At 32.9% G+C, this 16,397-nt stretch overlaps 1 protein-coding gene across 1 annotated transcript in view; it reads right to left on the bottom strand.

Moving 5' to 3' along the window:
* The window catches only part of LOC129234547 (myosin heavy chain, non-muscle-like), a 113,676-nt gene that overhangs the window by 42,807 nt on the left and 54,472 nt on the right, over positions 1–16,397 (bottom strand). The window contains 3 exon segments of the mRNA XM_054868565.1: positions 3,059–3,163; positions 8,735–8,941; positions 12,676–12,888. Coding sequence (XP_054724540.1) covers positions 3,059–3,163; positions 8,735–8,941; positions 12,676–12,888 — 525 coding nt within the window.

The following is a 16,397-nucleotide window of genomic DNA, read 5'->3' as shown; positions in this document are numbered from 1 at the left end:
GTATCGAGAGAATACTGTATTAAACACAGTGACTTGCGGTCCGCCCTAGCAAAACAAGCAGTGCTTGGGCAGTAATAAATTAATTTTCATTTCTTATTTGTATGCTCAAAAGAGACAGGAAGTATGAGCTGTATTTTTTTTTTCTTATCTTTCTTTCCCTGGAAATAGGTTTTAAGACACTCCTGAGTTGCTCAAACAGTAATTTCTCTGGAACACATATTCCCAGGAAAGAGAAAACTACACTATGAGGCAAACCCAAGCGCAAAGAGAAATGAAGGGGTTTTGCCAGGACAACACATTGTCATCATGGCTCTTATCCAAAGTTAGGAGACGCTGTAGGTGCTACTTCAGATTCGAAACCAAGCAGGCAGTTCCAAGCTTGGGGAGGTTTCACGAAGTAAGCATTTTGTAGGAACGAAGAATGGAATTCATTTATAAATGCATCATTTGCTCTTAAAAAAACTTTAAACCTCGTGGTATTTTAGAAGCATTTTGTAATGTTTCATATTTTCAGCACCAGTTTCAGCTATTTGTTTTCTTCATGCATTATTAATAATCAGTACTATGTAAGATATACATTTGTTTACCGCATAAAAAAAAAGTTCTATTCTGCATGACAGTCATTAGAATTAACACGTTTTACTCCAGAAACACAAATACGCTACAGATAAATATTACAAAGAGTAAGTAATATAATATGAAAACCCCCGTGGAAGAATTTTATTTTACTTTCTGTGACAAATTTTCTGGACCTAATTTCTTTCTGCAAGAATGCTCCATGAAGTAAAAAATGAACTAATGGACAAACTTAAGTAAATTCATTAACACAAAAACAAAAAGCATTAAAGCTCAGTATCAGGGCTTCCAACAAATTTTTCAGTTTTCCCTAGAGAAAAAAAAAGGGACTTGAGCTAAATCTATATGGTTAAAAATATTAACACCATGGTAACAGCAACTGGTAAGTAGAGAAAAAAATCAAATCTAACCAAAAGCAATGTAAATTATTATGTTATAACAGGAGTGATTGCTTAAACAGAGAAGCCAATCTCATATTTAAGTTTCTAGTCTTAATCTCTTGGCACTTATCTGTAGTTCTTAATACCAGAAAAATGCAGATGAAACATCTATTCAATATTCAAAGAAATAAGATCGAAGAAAAAAAAATTTAAATTAAAATATGCATTACAGTTCGGAGAGGGGGGGGGGGAACCTTCCCCAAAGAAAAAAAAACTAAAACATGCATATGATTTGAAAAAATAAATAAGAATCACCCCTCCTCCTCCCATAAAAAAACTAACTTAAAATATGAATTACACAATTATAACAAAGTATGCCCCTCCCCACAAAAGGAAAATGAAAAATGAATTTAATTACAATATGCATAACAGTTTGGAAAAATAAAAAAAAAAAACTAAAACTAAAACATGCATGTGATTTGGGGGAAAAAATGAATAAATAAAGGTCACCCCCCATAAAAAAAACTTAATATATGCAGTACACAATATTATAAACAAAGTATCCCCCTAAGGAAAATAAATTTAATTAAAAAACACATTTTAGTCAGAACAAGTCGAAAATTCAACCACCCCCTCAGAAGAAAATAGGATTTTATTAATATAATTAATGCATTTAAAGCAAAAAAGAAATCCCACCCTGCCCTCTCCCTCATCTGAAAAAAATAATTTAAATCAAGTACTGGAGCAAACGATAGTTTCCTTCATAAGAAGAAAAAATAATTTAATTAGAACATGCATTTCGAAAAAAATCTATAACTCCTCCAAAAAGAAAGAATTTTCATTCAGATAAGCACCCCTATCTGAATAACAATTGGTCAGCCCAAAATACCACCCAATTTATCAAGTATTCCATCTGTTTCCTGTTGCTGCAACCTACGACACTGCAATAAGCCATTTTTTAAGGGCTTAAAGCAATTTTTCAACAGAGGTGAAAAAAAGCTCAAAAATAGGTCATCACAAATCTTTCACACAAACAAACAAAAACATGGCCATTGCAAAGCCAATGGGAAACCACACTTCTTTGATCAACACAAGGTTGCTTTAAAATTGCTCCACATAGGAGAAGTTCTGGTTAGAACCAGTTTTTATCCATGCCATATTTCCCGATCTCTGATGCTGCAGACTACCACAGCTTTGATCGCTCAATTTTTGCGCTCGCCAAAGTTTTTTTTTGTTGTAAAATGTGGCAATTATTTTATTTTTCCCAGAAAATCAGGCTTTTTCCTTAATTCGCAGTCGAGTACATTTTTTACCGTGAAACAGCTATCCTTTGTTATTGTTCTGCAGAATGTTCTTATTGCTGACTTTTTTTTCCCTTTCCCTTTATCCCCCTTTAGTGCAAAATCTTTCTGCGCTGTCTCTCATTCTGCGGCGATGTTGCTGTGTCGGCAGCTTTCTGCCATGGTGATGAAAACAATTGGACATCACATCTGCTTGGGCCACCGCATATGCTTGGTTAAACATGTAGCACATACACCAGCATTTTGATTTTGGTGGTAAATATTTTACCAATTACGTTATGTCTTTATCTATTTGCACACTTTAAAGTCATTAATTTATTTATTGAGGTAGCAACTAGTTGGCAATTGATGATTTTCAATTTCCTTTTTTTTGCGTAGCAGCCCTGTAGCTGGTGGCTATAGCTTAATTATGTCCTCTATGTCCAACAGTTCTTGCATTGGATGCTAAAACTCCTCCTGCTTACGATAAACATGTTTCATTCAAAATTGCCTACGCTAGCGAGAGGAAACCCTTGTATTTTGTGCTATGTTGAACCAGCAGCAAACAGTGTACTTAAGTTTTATCAGTCAGAATTAGTATGCAGAATGATTTGCAAAGTAATACATTCTGCATTTTTTCAAGCTTCAAAACAGCTGAAACATACTTTTACGTCCCAACTTCAGCTGATAATTGAGGTATGAGATGAAATTTTTCTGTGAACACTTGATTTGCAGTAGAAAGAGAAAGTTTATTTGAATAATAATAATAATTGTTTTTCCATTATAAAAAGGACTATTTTTATAAAGGGAAAACAAACTTACTTGACTTTCAGCCAGTTGTGATTCTAATGTTGCAGCACTTTTAAGAGCTTGAGAAGCTTTTGATTCCATTTCTTCTAATTGTACACTTACAGATTCCATTTCAGCCTAAAATTGATTTGGAGATAAATTCATCACAATTGCTGTTTTCAAAGTACATTGTATTGCAAAGAAATGATAGTGGTCACTCATTAAATAACAAAATGATTTCTCACTCTCTCTTTCTGAAAAAAAAGGGGGTGGGTTCAGATAGAGAAATGCTAATTTGTACCTGTAAGATATTTTTCGAAATATATACTCAAAAACAAAAGAAAGTACATGCATATACAGTAGAATACCCACTATCCTAGTTTCCGCTTTAAATAAGCTATCAAATACTTTAAGGACTTCTTTTCTGTTCTAGTTTTATTTTTAAAACTATGGCTGAAATTTTTTTCCATTGTATCCTGCACTTCTCTACCCCACAGGTGCAGAATATGTCCGATCCGGTGATCTAGGATCAGGGGAAATTTGAACCATCTGGGGAAGTTTTGCAAATTCGATTTATTTATATTTTTTTTAATTTTCTGATTTTTTTCGCAAGTGTCTTTTGAATGCATATTTTCATTAACTATTTGTTGGATAATAATTTACATTTAATAATAAATATTAGATAGGAGCTTTTAATTAAAACTTGCATGTTTTTACTTAATTTAGTTTTTAGATACCTAGTTCTACATGTTACCAGTTCATTCTATTAGTTTTAAAGATGCAATTGTTTTTGTTTGTTTTTTTCAAAATTATCTATACCTATAGTAATGAATGAATTTTTATCTGAAACATAAAACATATTGTAACATTTTATGGAAATTTTTATATAGATTGGGGGAAATGTTGGCAGTAAAAACATTTTCTGCACCCCTGCTCTACCCTACTCCTTCTTTTAAAAGGATAGCATGTATTGGAGGAAAATCATTGATACAACAAATTTAGAAGAGCTCGAAAATTCCAATGAAAGTAGTGAAGAGCTTTTGGATTTAGTGATGAAAATGCCATTGTCTGAGCCAATTAACAACGAAGATATACATGAATGGAAGAATACTGATGAACAACACTATTACCGATGGAATAATAGTTAATTTCATCAATAAGGAAAATTAATCTAGCGCCCATGATTAAGACAGTGACAATGAAAATCAACATAAAAAAATCTCTCATACAGATGGGTTAAAAGCTGGGTTGGGTTTTTGACAAGACATGGCAAAAACTTGTTTAAAAGTGTCAAAAACCTGTCGAATATTGACATTTTTTTCAAATATAGTCAATATTGACATTTTTTACAAACAAGATTTCTTCAAGCTGAAAAGGCTTTTAACTATAATTTATACATCATATTAATTGAGTTGTAAGTGGCAAAATTTAAAAAATTGGAAATAACCAGTACAAATGGTGGAGAACTTCTCGTTTGACTTTGGGCAATAAATAGTACTAGTAGTCCTAGTTGGTGCTGCTGTACAGCATGATTTAGGGAAAAAGAATGAAAGCCTACCTAGGATCTGAACTTCAACACATTACCAGGATTAGCCCAAAAACCCTTAAAGGGCATGTAGCAGATAACGAATGGGGTTGCTTCTTGCTACACTGTAATTGTACTTTTCTCTCCATTTTGATATTGGGATTTTAATGTTGTTTTTGCTGTTGAGCTTGCATTCGAAAATCGCTTCGCTTCATTAGATTTTAGGCACTGGATTAAATAGGGCAATAAAATACAAGGTTGCTAATATCAGGGTTCATACTTAATTTGGATGAAAAAATTCCATGACTTTTCCAAGACTTTTTCATGACTTCAATGAAAACTTTCATGACCTTGTTAAACAAAGATAATAGAATTATTTAATTGCAAACTTGCTAATTTTTGGAAATGAGCATTAGCAAAATGTCTACATGAATGCCACAGCCTTATTGAAGCACTTACTCGTAATGAAAAAATATAAGTGTATGCTTAAAAAACTAAACTATTCTTTTATTTGCCTTCATCATATAAATTTAAGTGAAGTATAAAGGCAGTGAAATGAATATGATGATGCTTAAGTGTCTAGCACTTTTTTTAATAAACATGCAGAATGATATATTGAATAAGACAAAGGTTGAATGAGTCATCAATAAGTTTCAATAAATTTGCATAAAAAATTGCCTTTTAGTGTCAACAGAGCATTTAATTATCCAGGTAACTTGATAGTATTTTGGATCTTTAATGTAAAGTCACAGAATTTAGTTCTTTATGTTTCTAAACCAGGTCTTTTTCGTAAAAACCGTTCAGTAATGAACCAATCTTCTTATTTAAAAGTATACTTGTTTTGTTTGCTTATTTGCACATTTTCAAATGCATATAAATTAATAGGTTCAGACATTCCAGAACATGTTTGATTCCTGACATTGAGCATAGCAGTCAGTCGCATGGATTAGTTTTGCGGGCCGTATGTTGGGCACTACTGTTTTCGAGTATTAAAATTCCTTTTCCTGTATTCTATCGACTGACTAAAGATCTTTATTTTCTAAAACCTTTAACAATTTAGGTTGATTCTGACAAATTTAATAAATAAGTTCTTATGAGTGATGGAATTGAACTCGGATGCAATTGAATTGCTTTTTTTGAGTGGGCGTGGCAAAACTAAGAACGTGCAAGTTCACTACTACAGAATATGAAACATAATAAGTGCTGAAAATAACAGTTTATTCAAAATAAGTGATGTCCAAGCAGTAAAATCACATCGGAAAAAAAGGCAAACGGTTGCGACAGAAGTGGATGCAATGAGATTTCAAAATTCAGATTTGATTTTGGGATCATTCAATTTTCTACTTTTACTTTTAATAGCTTTTATTGCTTTGTACTGATAAATAACTCAAGATTTGTAATGCTCTTTTAGTTACGGTTACTTTCTCTTTGTCCAGGACATTTTCCATGACTTGAAATAAATTTCCATGACTTTCGATGGAAATTTCAATTTTCCATGACTTTTCCAGGTCTGAAATTCGCATATTTTTTCCCATAACTTTACAGGATTTCCATGACTGGCACAAACCCTGAAAACTGTACTGAAATATTCATTAAATTTACACAGTGCATAACGGGATAATAATGAACAATAGAGGATGGACCATAAAGCAATAATTTTTATAGCAATAATTATTTTATTAATTTATTTTTCTTTTTGCTTCTATCTTAGTATATCATTATTATTTTTGTAAACCTAAGAAATCAAAACCGTTAAATGTAAGATCATATATCTTTCAAAATGCTTCAACAAAGCATTCTTCAAACAATTGACTGATAGATTCAACCTGTGAGCAAGGGAATTGAATGAACAAAAATGCTTTAACTGTGTGAATGATTTTCTAAGAGGATAAAAAGTATTCTTTGGTGCCTTTTGATACATTGTGACACTTCAAAGCGACCAATACACACAGAAACATCCATTTGCTGGTCCGTTCTTTTGTCATAACTCCTACAACTTTGAATCCCTTCTGAGTGCCCAGATATCAGTTGCTCAAGTGTGGGAAGTATTTTAAAGATAAATGAGCACAAAAGATCAAAACTTGCAGCGATATTTCCCTAAAGGATATTTCTGTGCATGTAACTAAAGGCCCCCAGCTTAGAGCGGAATAACAGAGGCGCCCTGGGAGGTCCATTCCCTAAGGAGCGCTTTTCGCAAACATCTGAGCAAGTTAGTTCCATTCAAAGAGTAGTCAGAAAGTCACAGTGTCTAGTGGTCAACCCTTTCACATCATTTTCTTACATCAAAACAGTTTAAATCAGAAAGGAATTTCAAAGCAAGCTTTACTACTGCAAAATTTCAAACCATCTGATATACACTTCAGATGAAAAAAAAGGAAATCTTGCTTGAAATCAAGTCGGATTTTTTTTTCTTTTTTCAAACATACTTTGATAAATTTTAGCTAGTTTCATAGGATAATTTACTAATTAAGGCAATTTGATTATTGAAAAGAAACCAAATAAATTTTAGAAATCTCATAAAAGAAGGTGCAATTAACATATTGAAGTTATTCTAAGACAATACATAAAATCTGAAAACGATAGGGAGAAAAGAAATGTTTTATTTGGTATGAGTAAAGCGTATATTAAACAAAAGAATTCAAGATATTACCATTTTATTTGTGCTTTCGTATACATTTTATGTTTTGCATGGTCAACTTTTACGTATAGTCAATGCGGTCGTCCTAATTTTTGTTTGTGAAATTAAAAATATTCCAAACCGTTTCACTAAAATTTCATCAAAGGGTGCCACGAATCTAAAAAGTTATAATTTAAGTTTGAAAATATCATTATTTAAAAATAAATAAATAAACGAGCTGATGTGTGCATCACATGACTTCCTTTTACACCAATTTAATGCTATTTCCCTATTATTGCAATTTTAATGGGATTCTCTCTCTAACTCTTTAAATATCACTAGCAATGGCCACATTGAAAGCAGATTTAAAAAAAAAAAAAAAAAAATCGCCAAATTTTTCGCCAAGTTGGCGACAAAACTTGGCAACCAAAAGACTGGCGATATATCGCCAAGTGACCGCCAAATTATAACACCACTTGAGTTTGCATCGAAATTAACAATGATTTCCCCCCAAAAAGGTGCAAAAGACCCCTTTAGAAACACCCGAATGCAACCAAAATAGGAGGTGCACAACTAGACCCCACTACGAGTCTATGTACCAAATTTCAACTTTCTAGGACATACCATTTTTGAGTTATGCGAGATACATACGCACATACGCACATACGCACATACGCACATACATACAGACGTCACGAGAAAAGTCGTTGTAATTACCTCGGTGATGGTCAAAATGGATATTTCGCGTGTCTATACATTCTTAGGCACTTTTCCGCATGTGGTCGAATCGAAAAAAAAACTCAACATTCATTTGGGGGTGAGCAAAATGGAAATTAAGGGCGATTTTTGAGTGAAATTTTTTTCGCGAATACAATACTTCCTTTTTTGTAAAAGGAAGTAAAAATAAATAATAATAATAAAATATAAATAAATAAAAAGCGCAGTAAACACATTATAATGTTTAAAAAAAATAAAACATACTCATACAAAGGTAAAATATGTCAGAGAATTAAAAAAATAATAATATTGTGTCAAATAAATTATAAAACTTGAGGATTATGATAAATTTTGTGAAGAATACTTTGTAAGAAGGTGGGGGTTTTTGATAAGAAAAACACATTTCCGTTTCTTTGCTTTATTCAAGCATAAAAATATTGGTACCTGTAAGGAATTATTTTTACACTCATTCATTATGAGTTCAAATAGCAAAATGTTGAGAAACAAAGCTTCCACAGAAAGATAAAAATATCTTGCCTGATTATTTAAAGCATTATACGTGTACCATCTAAGAGTACTTGAAATGTTAATATCTTAGTAAAACAAATTACAACAACAGTTTCTTGAAATAATATAAGTTACGTCCCTTTTGACTGAGGAAAAGAGCTTGAGTACCTCTCCCCTAAAAGCACCAGAACCCAACAGAGAAGCGCAATAACAGGTATTCTGCCCCTGGAAGGACTGCCGACATATATTTGGCCGAAGCAAAAACGGCTAGAAACGCCGCGACGATACAGGATCGTCGAAGTCAGTTAGGAACCATTTTCCTTAAACTAAAAATAAAACTAACTTGCAATTTCTGTGCTCTTTCAGTCATCTCAGCTTTGCTGCGCTCAACTTCCTCAAATTTAATAGAAACTTCTTGAAGTTGATTCTCTATTTGCTTTCGCCGTCTTTCAGATTCTTGCCGAGCAGACGACAAAGTTTGTAACTCAGAAGACAGTGTGCTGTTTTCACTCTCTAAATTAGATTTCATTTTTTCAAGAACAGCTTTTGCCTGAAAAAAGAATAAATAATTCAGAAAACAAAAAGCACCATTAAAAAAATACAGAAATGAAAAATATAAATAAAATAAAAATTCAAATATTCAATAAATTTTGCATTAACCATGTCAAAATAACACATAACAGATTTCAAACTTTTGATATTATTTAATCTAAAATCATTCTAAAACGTATTTATTGGATTTTCAGGTATTAACTTATACAATCTAAAGAGCAATGCTGCAATAAGTATACAGCTGCATCCCTTAGTAGAGTCTCCCCCCGAGAGTCTCTGCTTAATGACACCGAGAGTAGAGCCTTTCGATAACATTAAGTGACTGATAACTAAGTGACTAATGATTATAAATGAAGCTTAGAATTAAAAGAATTTAAAACACATTAGCACAGAAGATAATTACTTTATCTGTGATTAAGAATTTAAAAAAAAAAAAAAAAACCTTAAAAACTACGTACACATTTGTGTTACACCACGTATTTGGGAAGAGCTTACTTTTTCATAGAACATAAGTACAGTCAGGCTCGTGTAACAAGCCCTGATTTACCAGAACTCGAGTAGGTAACAAGGAAACCAGACATGGTATAATGTTAAGTCTATGGGAGAATAACTGGCTTTTAAGGAGCAAACCCGTGTTATAGCAAGCAATATTTTTGTGATTCTGCTGACTCGATTCCATTGACTTCCACATCTCCAGCGCAGCAAATTATTTCTTAGAAATATTTTTTTTAAACTCTGAAGTCAATCAAAAGCTCAGGGGAAATCCCAAATCCTGCAAACAAGTGATAGCTTTCTTTTTTATTTGTGATGTACTACTCCTGTGCATATTGCAGCTAAAATTTAAACTAATGCAGGAAAAGATATGACAGTTCAAACAGGGCTGCCACTGAATTATGATCCTAAAAATAGTCGTTTTAGTAGCATCTTAAATGAAAAAAAGTCGCAAAACAAGGAAAATAGTATCAAAATAGTCTTTTATTATTTTTTAAATAGTATCAATATTAAATGACATACTTTTTTGATGAATAGACATATCTCAATTGTATAGCATATAAGCGGGATCACCTGGACAGTTACACACAAACGTTGTTCCCGACATGGTTTCATACCAATCGTATTTCAATGATAAGAATGTGAAAGTTTTGTATATAATAGAGATATTTTTATAAAACAATGAAAACATTATAGTCAGTAATGAATAAATACCTCTGTGCTGAAAATTAAATGAATCAATTAAGCAACGTTTTGAAGCACAAAATGCAATTGTTGTGCTTCAAAACCTTGGTTGATTGATTCATTTAATTATAGTTGGTAATTACTTTCTGAAATGTTCCAAAATATAGAAGTAAACACACACACACATTTTTACTTTTAAATATTAATCAGTCAATTTTCTTTCTCAAATAAAATAACTTATTATCCATACTATTCTGCATACCCATCAAACAAAGCAAAATTTTTGACATGTTTCACTATATGATATAACGGATTACCCAATAGCCTGAAAAGAAACTATCTGCTGGCTGCTGTAATATGTCAATTGCAGTTAAACACTTTTCCGTTTAAAAGCATTGCTAATGCACGTTAGTTGTTTTGACTTTTAAATTTAAAAAAAATCACTAAAACTAAACAGTGTTATTAAATTTACAATCAACTAAGCATAGCAATCAAAAGCTTTTATTTACATTTATACATTAAAGTTTTATTTAAATTTACAGTAAAATGAAAATAAAGAGGCAAAAAAGACAGAATGGTGTATGTTCATTAAATAAGGCAAGGTTAATATTAGCACTCATATAATTGTAATGGTTACTTGTAGGCAAGTGGTTGAAAAAATGTAATAAGTCATCCCCCAAATCTTTTTATCATTAATAGGGTTTAAACAAAAGAAAGTGTTTACAACACGTTGTAGTATTTCATTAAAAAACAATATACTTAACACTTCTAAATTCACTATCACTTTAGCAGATGAAATAATCATTAGAGCTTAGAGATGCACATTTACACATTTAAGTTTCATTTATATTTTCAGAAAAATGGAAATAACAGCAATAAAAAAGCAGAATGCTCTATGTTAATTAATTAACATCGTCCAAATATATTGCAGCTGCAGAGAACATCAAGCAGAGAAAAATAGCCGGGTTACCAGAAGTGAATGATGATCCAGAGTAACACAAAATACCTAAAAAGGTCAACTTTGCCCACTTAAACTTGACTTTGCTATTGAATCACCTTTTTTTGAAATTAAATTAAGTGCATTTGTTTGTGAAATCTTAATTACTTCCTACCGTACAAGGTACAATGTTCTAATTGCGGACCATAAAAACCATTAATAAACCTAATATTCCTCTTTAAGAGGGGTTATTGTTATTCTTGTTGGCAAGAAATATGAATCTCGTGACAGATGGCGCTAGGAGAGAAAAAAATGGCTGTTTTACTTATCCTTGCCAATAAATGAGGTCACCCTAACCCATTTTACGAGTTTTCCCATAATTCAGCAGACCTGAGTGAGTTTGAAATCAAAAAAGTTCGGCCGCTGTTACTTAAAAAAGCTTTTTTTTTTTTTAAATTTTTACATTTTTTTTCATACATCTGTCGTATTTTTTACATTTTAGTCGCTTTTCGACTGAAGTAGTAGCAGTTTTTTACAAAATAGTCGTTTTTGCCTTAATTTAGGCTAAAATAGTCATCATAGTCGGCAACCCTTCAAGGTAGTCACAATAGTCACTTTTTTAGTCGTCAGCGGCAGCCCTGTTCAAACTATCTAACTTCTTCGGGTCTGCATAGAAAAAAAGTTGTTTTTTCATATTTTACTAGGCCTGTGTTTTTAAAAGCACTCTACTATGAAAAGATCCCCTTGACACTCATTATAAACTAGTTCGACTGTACTTGTTGTATTGTGTGCAGAAGTTCTAGAATTGTTAGCTGTATTACTAAGCATGTAATATACTTGTCTCTTATTTAAACACTCATAAAAATCAACTTAGAAACATTTACTTTGATCTCATTTGAAAGCAATCAGCTGTATGAAACATGCTTTATTTCTTCATAACTGCCTAAGAGGGAGAAAACAATTTTCTTTTTCTTCCACAAAGTAATGTAAAAATATTCTTAAACTATTGAAACTAGTCATTTACCATTCATAATTTTGAGGTCTTTTAGGAATAGACAGTGGGTGGGATCAGGGTTTCCACTATAGTCACATTTTCTACAAAATGCGAAAATACTATATGAACACCAAAAATGAAACAAAATGTTTTTGCTTTTATACTGAAGTAAAAAGGAAAAATAATAACTATGAAAAATCCTAAAGAAGAAGCCATGTCATATTGCCATACTTGCAGGATGATATTCAACTTAATATTTTTTAATCTAAATTAAGGTAATCAAATTACTATCAAATTCAACAATACTTAGTTTTAGTGGACATTATGTCTCTCCAATAGTTCATTTATTGTGGGGAGGGGGGGGAACTTGTATCGTTTAAAAAATTAAACTGATCTTCTTTCAGTGGTATGTACAACTCAATCTTTATTTATTTATTTATTTGAAAAAAGTTACTGCATTTATTTAGCTTACTGCATCACTTTAAAACTATAAAATTCCAGACATAAGATGTGTATATGATCAGATAATATTTAAATGGTGAAAATAGTCTTTAAATAAAATAGAAATAAAAGATATGTCCTAAAGTAATCATAAAACGTGAAAGAATGATTTTATCAAGCTTACCTTTTGGGCAGCATCTAATTGTTCATTTAGTTTCTCTACAACCATTGTATGCTTTTGCCGCAGATCTCCTATTTGATTTTGATGAATTGAAGTTTCTTCTTCTAAATTTCTTTTTAATAAAGTAAGTTCCTCTTCCATTTTTGATCTTAAAGCCTGTTGCGTTGCAGTGGAATCGATTGAATCTAAAAGCTCATTTTTCAATGCCTCCAATTCCTGGAAAAAATATTTAAAAAGATTTATCAACACAATTAGTTCATAGTTTATGTTTGGGTTGATCAGGGTTCACACTAAGGAAAAAGAGTAAGGTGGGATCGAACATTCTGACCAAAATTTCAAGTGAGATTTTTTAAATTGAAGTGGGAGCAGTCATTTTTTTTTTCTTTTATTGCTTAAACATTTGAGATAAATATTTATTTGATCAGAGTGTTTGTATATCATGAAGCACAAAACCTTTTTAATGAGCACAACATTGAAAGGGAAAATTCCATTTTTTTTCTAGAATAAATGTGCATCTTATTATTTTAGAGATATTTTTCCTCTTAAAAAAATTTGTGTAAAGTTAAAATCCCTAAATTTCCACTACATAGGCAAGATTCTTTTCTTAAATCAATCATTTAATAAATGGTGCACTAATGAAGTACTCTGAATTGTTATAAAAAATGTATCATGGCCTCCAAACGAAGAAAAAAATACAAAAAAAATCAATTTTTGCAGACAAACGGATTTTGGCGCAGCTTTGACGTAAAATAGGTTAAAAATTACATTTTGTTTCATACAACTAGGAGTTGAAGATACACTTAAAATTTCAAACGATGCTTGAGCCGGTTAGTAAACCAAAAGAATAAAGCTATTCTCAATCTTCTATTCCACTTTCTTTGAGGCTAAACTCTTAAGTTATTCTGTTCATTGATAATAAGATAGCAGTTGAAAATTATCAGAAGTCATCCCATTTTAATTGGTTAACTAAATCTGTGATGGCAGATCTGCCAACCTTATGAAAAGAAAAAAAGGGAGATCCATTCAAAGCTTTAAGGGAGAAAAGGGGAGATTTTAAACAATGCTATAATGAATAAAAAACAGTTATATCAAGTATTTCTAGTTCAAAGTAGATTGATGTTACATAATGTGTTAATTTCATACTATTCCAGTGCAGTTCTTTAAAAATTCTTGTACTGTAGATTGAAAAGGGTTAATGGACAGTTTAAAAAAATGTAATTACTACAGCTTTTTCATTCGAATATGCTGCACAATGTCATTTCTTCCTCTATGGCTGATACTAATGTCTATAGCGAACTCTTCACAAAACGCGTAATGCAGACCTTTATTTGATTTTTTTATGAAAAAGAACTCATTCGCATAATCGCTCTCATAAGTTTGTAGATATTTCTTTTTTTTTTCAGACATAGCTAAAGATGAATGTTAAACTACAACGGACGCTGTAGATCAAGGATCAAAATGAAAACACGCGGTGCAGTTAGAATGCGCTTGAAAACTGTGTTAGAAATAGAATTGCTACAATCACCTCTACACTTACTTTTGCCCATGCAACTAAACTTCATGATAATCAACCGATGCTCGTTCGGACTAACGATCTAAGTGAATCGGAAGCTGGCTGTCGGATTGGACGCGTGACGTATTGGACTCCCGCCATTGGCTTAGCAGGGAGGCGTCTCTGCCATTTGGTGCATTCTCATTGGTTGCGTGGACGTGTGGGCATTGATGTGAATACTGATGAGGACAGGTTATTTAACAGCGAACGGAGTTGAGATTCGCACTCTCTTTTTTAAGACTCGGTCAGTGATGTCTGTCCTGTAAAAGGTAGCTTGAGTGGAGCTCGTATTGCTCGGCTGATTCCCGATGATGCTTAGCTGATCATAGTAATAGATTAGCAGTATTAGGATGGAGCTTAGCGAACAAGCTAGTCATATTTAATTTATCTTTTTACCTGTAGCTTCAGTTAATAGTTTATACAATTATATTTACTTTTTTCTCACATGTTAATACATTTTAGTTATTTTAAAGAAGTCTCTTCGTCTGTTATTCACAGAAAGATGAAATGTTAGTTCTTTCACTAACTCTGCAAGAAGTATTAAAGTTAATAGGTGATATCATTCATCAATGGTATCAAACTGAACGATACCGCGAAAACGGCAATGGCGCATGCGTGAGATAGAAATAGAAGTCGAAGTGCAAATGTAGAGTTAAACCAAAACACCATCTCCGGAAGTGTTTCGGTCGACACTCCGAACGCACCCGTCAGATGTTTGCCGCTCACTGAGCAGTGCGGGTTTGCTCTGCTAGCCACGTCATCTATTAGGGCTGTGATTAACTATTTTAAGAAAATAACGTTTAATTTTAAAAAAAAAAGAAAAGAAAATTAATTTAAGTTCTGAAATTTTGAATTCAAATTATGCTTTTTGCAATCACGAGCTGCGACGAACCCTGTTCATTGGAGTTATTGTTTCTAGAAACAGCTTCTGTCCCCCCCAAGCCTGCCCCTCCTCTTGGGCGGTTACTGTTGTGAATGTGTAGGCTTGTGTGTGTGCGTAGACCTGAGTGAATGCACGTTGGCGGGTATATGTGTAAAGGTAAGTGCGTATGTAACTGTGTATATGTATGAGTGTATGTACATAAGCGTGTGTAGGGCATGGACACCCATCGACCGGATTTCGGGGGACATGCTCAGGACTGGGGGAGCTGCGCCTGCAGAGGACGGTGGGGTTGAAAAAGGAACCAAACGGCAAGGACGGTCAAGTGAAAACAATTAGCAATCGTGACTGCTCAAAAAACCCAAAAAGAATTTAAAAAACGGGAGAATTGGATACTCAAACATACAACCGCAGTGTTGCCAGATTGGGGGAAATTTCCCCATTTTGGGGAAATAAGGTGCTCTCTGGGGACATTTTGGGGAAATGGGTTTTGAGGGGAATTCTTTGGGGAAAATTTTTTTTCTTGGGGAAAACCTGGGGAAAAAAGAATTTTTTTCGTATTTAAATTCGCATCAAGTAGTAGTTACATTGTTTGTATCAAACAGCGTTGGTTTAGCTTTGCTCAACCTCATGGAATTCGCATTATGTGGAATATTATGCTACGGAATTCGCATTAATGTTCTGAGTGAGTGACTAGTTGATGTGTGAAACGGGTAAAAATAAGTGCGATGAAAAATGTTCTTGGATAAATACAGTGAAACCTCCCTTAACGGACACTCTCGAATAATGGACACCTCTAATTAACGGACATTTTTGCAAGTCCCAGTCCCTCAATATAGGCCATTCCATGTAATTCACTCTGAATAACGGACACTCCGAATAACGGACAGTTATTTCACAAAAAAATTTCCTTGCGATCGTAGCACTTCCGTTTTTTTTTTTTTTCACAGAATATCTCAGTAACTTGCTTGCCTTACAAAGCTTTTCATCCTCCACAACTGATATCCCCCCCCCCCTCGTCATTTCCTTATCACTGTTTCTTGGAATTAAAAGGGTGGTAATAGGCAGATGCAGCGTTTGGGGCTTAAAAGTTGGGGGCAGAAAAAAAAAAAGAACTAAAAGGCATGGTACCTTTTGCGGGCAGCAAAAAATGAAAAAGAAAAAAAAGTCATAATTTTGTTACGGCTAGTTTTGAGAGTATTGAAGCAGATAAGTGAAAACTGATGTCAGTCTAACAATTAACGTACGTTTTTCTTAAGATTTTAATGAATTTTGTACACAATAACTATTCAA

Source organism: Uloborus diversus, chromosome 1 (assembly GCF_026930045.1).
Source record: "Uloborus diversus isolate 005 chromosome 1, Udiv.v.3.1, whole genome shotgun sequence".
NCBI classification, from domain to species: domain Eukaryota; kingdom Metazoa; phylum Arthropoda; class Arachnida; order Araneae; family Uloboridae; genus Uloborus; species Uloborus diversus.
The sequence above is the reverse complement of the archived record's forward strand: the minus strand, read 5'-3'. Positions and strand labels throughout refer to the sequence as shown.